The 8,988-nt window shown below is 34.7% G+C and overlaps 1 protein-coding gene across 2 annotated transcripts; it reads left to right on the top strand.

The window, feature by feature from the left end:
• The first annotated feature begins 2,548 nt into the window (after positions 1-2,548).
• LOC149391312 (clathrin adaptor complexes medium subunit family protein) lies at positions 2,549-8,107 on the top strand. 2 transcript variants are annotated; one of them, XM_089619225.1, is made up of 12 exons: positions 2,549-2,687; positions 3,895-3,952; positions 4,263-4,302; positions 4,402-4,625; positions 5,213-5,455; positions 5,543-5,723; positions 5,831-6,141; positions 6,300-6,495; positions 6,586-6,739; positions 7,000-7,062; positions 7,177-7,273; positions 7,751-8,107. In XM_089619225.1, the coding sequence occupies exons 2-12, from the start codon at positions 3,950-3,952 to the stop codon at positions 7,838-7,840; spliced, it is 1,602 nt and encodes a 533-aa protein (XP_089475351.1). In that variant the 5' UTR covers positions 2,549-2,687; positions 3,895-3,949; the 3' UTR covers positions 7,841-8,107. The 2 variants fall into 2 exon arrangements, with proteins under 2 accessions (XP_089475351.1, XP_089475350.1); XM_089619224.1 differs by having other exon boundaries at positions 2,578-2,897.
• The last annotated feature ends 881 nt before the right edge of the window (positions 8,108-8,988 follow it).

The raw sequence follows: 8,988 nt of genomic DNA, 5'->3' as shown, positions 1-8,988 counted from the left end.
TCAAGAAGGAAATCCAAAAAGAACTCGAATTGCCCGGGAATTAAGACAATTAAATTTCACTAAAATAGTTTTGTTAGCACCTGAAGTATTATAAGATTAGGTTATAATACAGTTTATCATATTTCAATGAAATAAATATATTTAAGTTCATTTAGTAGTTGTTTGTATCTCTTATACGTCTTTTATAATTTATAAATGTTTAACAAGTAATTCAAAAAGAGCATGTTGATTATATCAAAATTCGAGAACAATTGGAATTGTAGTTTATTATGTGTAAGAGACACTATTAGTAACCTATTAACTCTATATACAAAATACTGACATGAATAAAAAAAAAAAACAATTCGAATATCATATACTAAAATCGGTGAAAACATTATTAAAATCCTTTTATGAGAAAGTTTTATGGAAAACATGAGGAAACATCTGAAAAACAATACATGTTTTTTTTAATTTTAACCTACGACATAGTAAATATAAGGCGGGACAAAATAAAATTATTTTCAATTTAAAATAGATAAGTCGACCCAGTCTACGAATCTATTTTAACTATGAAGGAATCTTGAGAATTTTAGGCGGAATGAGAATTGTAATTCTTTCTATATCTTCAAGTATAATGACAGACATAAAGGCTCAAATACAATGAATTGAAGTAGAAATTTTGTGTTATATATGGTAGAATTTATGCTATCCCAATTAGAAATGAAACTCTCATATTTGTGACACAAGAAAAGAAGTGAGATTACATCTCCCACATCACTTGATACCTCAATAGACTCAATTAAAAGAATAAAAACGAGTTGATTATAGTTTGATTTATGAGTTTGTAGATACAATGGCTGCGTTTGGTTCAGATTAAAAAGTCTTGTTTTTATTTTTAGAAAAAATTAAACTGTTTATCTGGTGTTTGGTAAAACTGTTTTTACAAAAAACTTCAAAAGCGATTTTAGATTTTGTACATGAGATGGAAAAACCAGTATTCTTAGCTTTTAGAAAAAGTGTTTTTAAGTTTGATATATAAATTACTATAATATCCTCGTACAAAATATTATTCCATATATATGTATATAAATAAGCATATTAATAATTATTATTTAATTATTTAGAATATGTCTATTTTAGTCTTTTTACTATAATATATTTATTTTATCAAACGCTAAATCAGTTTTTGTTATCAGCAACAACTGTTTTATAAACAGTTTACCAAACACCTTGTCAGTTTTTGAAAAAAAAAACATTTTTTTTTTCAAAAACTGAATCTAAAAGCACTTTTTAAAAAGACAAAGCTATGTCAAACGGGACCAATATTACTTTCCAACGGTATGCTCGTGATTTGATAATGATTTTTTTTTTCAATTTTCATTCAAAACAGATTATACATAATTAATATTTTGATAAATAATATATAAATAGTTCTAAATAGAGTAAAAAATTGAAGTAATTCATTATGCCTCAACCAATGATCTTTTAATATTGCGATATTTAGAGTTAACATTCGAGGAAAAAAAAACTCAGAGTTTAGTTTTCCTTATTTTTACGTAGTTAACATTCAAAATTAAGAATCCCCAAAGCAAACCATTTATTATAAAAAAAAAAAAAAAAAAATTAGCCTATTAAAACGTTTGTTATTGTAATATAGTAAACATTTCGTAAATCTTAGATAATAATCATAAAAATGATGTGACATTCCTGGTTTGTCATTATATACATGAACATGATTATTTACATAACGTTGAGTATATAGTAATTTAAAACGGTAAATACGATGATTCTAATTATAAAATAAAAATAAAAAACGGATTATTTATTGTGAAATTTGTTGTATTCAACCATGGCCTGGGGTTCGTTCCTGGCAATCTCAACGCAGACCAAGTCAACCATGGCCAGAAAATCCCTAACGACGAAAAGCTGAAACGGCTCAGCTCAGAAGACGTAGTCGCCTCCGTCGCTGACTCCGACGTCGGCTCCGACGCCGACGCAGGAGTTCGTGAACCTCACGGAGCTCCTCAACGTGGTCGGACCGTTCAAGACGTTCCTCGGCCACCTGATCTCGACGAAGGTCATCGAAACGGTACAGAATTAGGCCAACGACACAGAGGAGGGAGTGACGATCTTCATCCCGAAGGACTCGGCGTTTTCGTCGCAGAAGAATATACTGAAGAGAGAGACAGAGAGAGTTGTGTGAAAAGATAATTTAGGTAATTTAGATTAGTTGGGCTATTCCCTTAATTAAATAAAGTGGTATTTGCATCTTATGTCACAAATTGGCAATCCAATTGCAAATAAGTCACGCGCAAAAATTTTAGAAAGTTTTAGAGGAAGATGTAGTGATTTTTAATTAAGTATTGTAAAAATTCATAAGACATGAAGTAACTAATAAAAAGATTAAATGATAAGAGAGAGTAATTTGAAATTTGCACATGTGACACGAATGTAAATACGTGACACAAATGCAATTTTGACAACTTTGTGACACAAATGCAAAAACCCGACGAATTTGTGACATTGACGCAAATTTCCCTTAAATAAAACTTCGGCTAGTTAGCAAAATAGCCCATTATTTATTCATACATGCTTGGAGTTGAGAGTTACAATTCTTCAAAACCGAGATCCCTCTTTCTCTCTCGCCTCTCTCCGGTCAAAATCCCGGCGACCTAGATTCTGCGAAATTACCGACATTTCAGACGGTAAATACGATGACTCTTTAATTATTACGTAGCTTTCCTTATTTTTTAATTATAAAATAAAAATAAAAAACGGATTATTTATTCATACATGCTTTGGAGTTAAGAGTTATAATTCTTCAAAACCGAGATCCCTCTTTCTCTCTTTCTCTCTCGCCTCTCTCAGGTCAAAATCCCGGCGACCTAGACTCTGCGAAATTACCGACATTTCAGGTCCGTATATCCGCCGGTAAACTTTTCTTAGTTTGAATAATTTATAGATTTCAATTTCGCGACCGTGATGTAGAGCTAGATAGATCTACCTAATTTTGGTATTTACTCGTGAGAATTACTCAGTTTCAGATCCGATTTCTAGTTTAATCAAAAAGCCCTTGTTACAGAGTGTTCATTCTGTGTTTCTGGGTGATTTCGCGTATCTTTGATTTTGTTATGGTTCTGTATGTGTGAGTTGCGTTTCTGTTTGTCTATGCGTTTGTGAAAAAGAGATCTGCTTAGTTAATACCAATGAGATTTGGTAAAATAGAATGTAATCGGGAATGGAAATGAGGAGTTGTGTCGCTGTTCGGATCCCGATCCACATTTGAATATTGAAAAGCTATTTTATGTTTAATTTTGAATTGTAGGCTTTTATTGTGATACATGGTAAATCACATTGGTAATTGGGCTGGCTTGTTTGCATGGGTATATCATTCAAGATTTTCAGTATTTGTATGCTATTTTTTTTTATTGAGTTGTGATTTTCTCAGATCCATTCTGAGGCTTTGACTGTCTGATCTTCTTCCCTGGTATTAAATCCAAAGCTCCAAAATATTCAAGTACTTTGTTTCTTCAATAGATCATTCACAGTGTAAGGAAATGAATTGTGGGCCGGAAAATTTCTTTCAACACGATGAATGTATAGTCTTGTGGTGAATTTAGCTTATATCTATCAATCTCTTATGGTTTTTATAGGTGATGTTTCCCCAGTTCGTGATACTGATAATTTGATCATTGGTAGTTTTTGTGTGAATCCACTTTGGTTGTTTGATGGCTTTGACTTAGACCTGCCCTTGGAAGGGATATCTTTATAAAATATGAATATATATTGGTAGTCGATAGATTTATCATAACTGAACACAACTGTGAGGCAACTGAGTTATGATTGTCTGTGTTCTACTTTTTTTTCAATTAATTCTTATCATCTAATATGCGTTGTATTTCAATGTTTTAGGTGCTCTGTTCTAGTTGCTGCTGTTGGCTGGTTCTTATTTCTTTGATAGATCAAGATGGTAATCATTTTTTTCCTTTTTGATATTCCGTATTAATTTAGTTTTGTTGAACTATGTGATTCCATAATTTTATTTTTGGACTTTCTATGGCATCTTCGACTTCACGACCTTTATAATCATTTGTAATGAATATTCTCTTTTGTGGTGAAAGAAGATTTGTATCATACTTGCACTTTTACACCCTTCCTATAACCCATCTAGCTGAAGAAAAAAAAAATTATCTTACTAATTTTGTTATTCCAGTATGTTAGAATTTTGGTGTTGTTAACCTTTATTTTACAGTAACATATTCTGATGGTTTGTGGCGTAGGTTGTTCTTGCTGCTTCAATTATAAGCAAGTCCGGTAAAGGTTAGTATTTTGTAGCCAGTAGTAGCTCATTAGAAAGACTACTTGTGGGTAGAAACCACAAAAAAAGGAAATTGATCGCTCTGTTTCTTCGTTTGACAGTACTTGTATCGAGGCAGTTCGTCGAGATGAATCGTATAAGAATAGAAGGTCTTCTTGCAGCCTTCCCAAAGTTGGTTGGAACTGGAAAACAACACACATATGTTGAGACAGAAAATGTTCGATACGTTTACCAGCCTATTGAGGCACTGTATCTGCTACTTGTGACAAACAAACAGAGCAATATTCTGGAGGATTTGGAGACCCTGCGGCTACTCTCTAAGCTTGTATCCTTCAGTTTCTGATTTGTTTTTTTCTTGCCTTTGAAAGCTAGAACATAATACCCATGCATATTGCTGACCTGGACAAATTTTCCGTACACAGAAATTAGAGTCACATATTAGTATGTTCTAGGGCATGAAAATACCATTAAAACATATATGCGCCATATAATAAATTCAAAAATAAGAACCCAAGGGGTTGGTCTAGTGGTAAGGGCGATTCTTGGGACCTTGTAAGTCCGCGGTTCGATTCTCCCTGGACGCAACAATTGGGGCCACTGGGGTAGTCTCCCGATTGATAAGGCCAGGCCTCGTGGATTTTAGTCGGGTGTACCCGGACACCACGGTTATTAAAAAAAAAACGTTCTTAACCTGGATGTGCATGTGCTGCTTCATGTGGATGCTTTGCATTTACCTTCTTGAGTCTTTTCACGTCACTGTAAAATTTAGTTTCAAGTGTATGCAATATGGTTCTGGTTTAATCTTTCCCTGATTTATATTTATTATTCTTTGCTGTGTCAAATATGTTGAAATGTGTATGGTGTATCTTGCGGTTTCACTTGAATGCAGTTTATTCCTTAATTTATTCCTAGGTACCTGAATACGCCATGTCACTAGACGAAGAAGGGATTTGCGAAACGGCTTTTGAGCATATTTTTGCATTTGATGAAGTCATATCACTTGGACACAGGGAAAATGTGACTGTGGCACAGGTTAAACAGTACTGTGAGATGGAGAGTCATGAAGAAAAGCTGTTCAAGCTGGTGCAGCAGAGCAAGATCAATGAGACTAAGGATCTCATGAAACGTAAAGCCAATGAAATTGACAAAAGCAAGGTATGTACTAAGCGTCATAAGACTTTTTACCTTGGATTATCCCCTCAAGTCTTCTCTACAATATTCTGTCTTTGGAATCTCTTGCAGATTGAGAAAAATAGAGGTGAAAAGGGAGGGTATATGTCTTTACAATCGATGGGTTCAGGAAGAGTTGAGAACAGCTTTAGTGACATGAGCATCTCTGGTGGTGGTGGTGGTGGTGGTTTTGGTAGCGGTAGCTCTTTTGGATTGAGCAGTGATACCGACTCATTCTCTACAAAGCCTAAAGGTCTGTCCATGTCTGCTTGTAGTTTCTTATGTTGATTAAACATACGTTCTTTATCCTAACACCTGTTAGATTATTGGACTCTTATATTTATGAATCTTCCCTTACAGCCTCAGGCCGCCCAACATCTGCTGCTAATGCTCCTCCTAAAGGCTCTGGCATGCAGTTGGGAAAATCTAAAAAAGCTAACCAGTTCTTGGAGTCCCTGAAAGCAGAAGGAGAGGTTATCCTCGAAGATGTGCAGCCAAAAGCTGCCCAGTCTAGATCGGCAGCCATGCCTCTCACTGATCCCATCACTTTGACTGTGGAAGAGAAACTCAATGTGACACTTAAAAGAGATGGGGGAGTGAGTAACTTTGATTTACAGGGAACACTGTCGTTGCAAATTCTTAATGCCGATGATGCCCACATCCAAGTTCAGGTACGGACTGTTCATGTTTCGTTCAACTCGGTCCCGCTCCTGCTCTACACTGGGAGAATAGTGAACCATCATTTGGTTATCTATTCTCAAGCTGGCCAGAAATCCATATGCAATTTTGTTTCTCTGACATAACTTAAATATTCTCTGCCCTATTTCAGATCGAAACTGGTGGCAATCCTGGCATCCTTTTCAAGACACACCCGAACATAAACAAGGAATTGTTTTCAAACGAAAATATTCTTGGCCTGAAGGACCCTTCTAGGCCTTTTCCTAACGGCGCTGGCGAGGCAGCGGGTGTTGGTCTTTTGAAGTGGAGAATGCAGAGCGCTGATGAAGCCATGGTTCCATTAACAAGTTGGTTCATGTCTCTTCTATATTATTTTTTTATAAGTATTTTTTTTGTTTCTCATTGCAGGGTTATATACATGTGTATGTTTGTTGCAGTAAACTGTTGGCCATCTGTTTCTGGAAATGAAACTTATGTTAGCATTGAGTACGAAGCTTCGTCGATGTTCGATCTGAGAAATGTTGTGATCTCAGTTCCTCTTCCAGCTCTCCGCGAGGCCCCAAGTGTGAGACAAATCGATGGTGAATGGAGGTAAGGATTTGAATCCCTCTACATCAGTACTGTAGCTGCAACTTGGAGAAATCATGAGATTATCAATTAATTGGATTAATGACCACGTTTTATGTTTGATCTTCGGATAACTGGATTTTTTAGCTTCAAAACGCCGTATCACTTGAAAAAAGCAATATGCTTTTGCGCCATGGAGAATCATTATTAGACACCATTAATTGAGGACTGTTAAGCCTCGAGGCATTTGAAGCTTACTTTCCTTGCACTATATGACTTTTTAGATATGACACGAGGAATTCCGTGCTGGAGTGGTCCGTACTTCTCATTGATAACTCAAACCGCAGGTTTGTGCTTTCGTTTCCTTTCTTTTCATTCAATTTTAAAAATTGTATTTTGTACAGCATGCTAATAAAAGATAATTTATGCTATGCTAATTGCAATCGTCCCTTTATTTGCAGCGGGTCCATGGAGTTTGTTGTTCCGCCGGCCGATTCATCTGTATTTTTCCCGATTTCTGTGCGCTTCTCAGCCACCAATACATTCAGTGATTTGAAGGTAATGTGCTCCTCATTCCTTTTTCAAGCTATCACTATGGTTTTAGAGCGGCAGACATTTTTCTTGAATTCTGCATTAATGGTAGTTATCTACTTGCATCACTTTATTGGAAAAACATAATGCTTGCGAGAAGAGTGTTGTAGGGAATGTAAGCTTCATCAGGTGGATAATATAAACAATTTATTACAATGCTTGATCCTAAATTCTTAGCTGAACACTCCTGACCCTGGAAGTGTTTAGTGCTCCCATTTGATACCCCCAAAAAAAAAAAATCATTTAAATTTACTTTTCCCACTAGAAAGTCAATTGTTTGTTGCCCAGCTTTCTACAACTAATTTTGTTTGGGCTTTGGTTTATTCCTATATGTGGATCTATCTGTAAGAAATTTGTTTTTCTTATTAGGTCTGTGTTTGAGTATGGCTCTGCTTTCAGTCAATATTCCAATTAGTCTTCACAACTTTTCTAATTCTACTTCAGGTTTTGAATATCTTGCCCCTGAAAGGAGGAGCTCAACCCAAGTTTTCTCAGAGAACGCAGTTGGTTTCAGAGAACTACGAAGTCGCCTGAGTGTACTACAACGACCACCGCGTTTTTCTCCTCTTTTAATCTTTAAGGCGGATATTAAACATCTCATTTATAGTTTTGGTGTCTCTTTATAACTTAGCTTTTATGTTTTCATATGTGGAGCGAATTGATTGTATGGACTTCTCTTTTTCTTTCTTGGAATACTTGTAATAAGAGTAATGAGTAATCTTTGAAGATGTATCGGTCACTTTTCCTTTCGGATTTTATCATACAAAATGAGCTTATTATCCTATTATGGGTTTGTTTTCATACATGCCTCCACTTATAGAATACACAGTTTAAGTAAAATAATCATATGATTCGTCTCATTTGATTTGCTTGAGATATATATTATATATATATATATATATATATATATATATATATATATATAAAAGAGTGGTAATTGAATATTTGACGTTTTTCTTACAGGAAGGTATAACAATTTCACTAAACAGAGCCAGTATTAAGGCAATTGTTGTGTGACAGACTTGATATTATCTGGAGGGCCAGAGCCAAACCAAGAGGCAAAATCTTCGAATTTAAGAGCCAATGGGAGATTGTTGACTTGTGGTAGAGCCTAATTATACTTGTAACTATAAGAAAGGGATTTTTCACTCTAGCAACGGCTTTTCCAATCATGGCGTGCCACGTCATTATTGTTGCATGTGAACTTTTGTTTTTTTTTTGTGTGGATCCTAATGTAAATATATTGTAAGTTGTGGTTTTTTTTGTTTTTTTTTTTGTTTTAATCGGATGGTGAGCTGGGTCTTCACTAAATATGTACTATGACTCGGACATTTTTTTCTTCCTATTGGCTATTAATTCTGCTCAATTTTTATAAATGTATATATAAAAAAAAAATAACCAACTAATATTTAAGTATTAAAAGTGATGGCTATCCATAAATATAAAAAAGTAGTCAGTGTATATTAAAAAAGAATTAGGATTTACTTCTGTGAATATGGATAGAGTAGACAGAAAAGAGTCGGTGTAACATGTTTCTAAGCTTTCATTTATCTACATATATGATTTTAAAAAAAATTAAACAAACTGTCCCCAAAACTCCAAAGCCTATACAAATGAATCTAAGGTATTCAAAACTCTAATAAAATATTCAGACCGGATTATAAATCTGTGACATAATAAAA

Source organism: Urtica dioica, chromosome 7, assembly GCF_054948205.1.
Source record: "Urtica dioica subsp. dioica isolate 48M chromosome 7, U.dioica_male_clone48M_v1_H2, whole genome shotgun sequence".
NCBI classification, from domain to species: Eukaryota; Viridiplantae; Streptophyta; class Magnoliopsida; order Rosales; family Urticaceae; genus Urtica; species Urtica dioica.
Note: the sequence above shows the minus strand (reverse complement) of the source record. Positions and strands in the feature narration are given on the sequence as shown.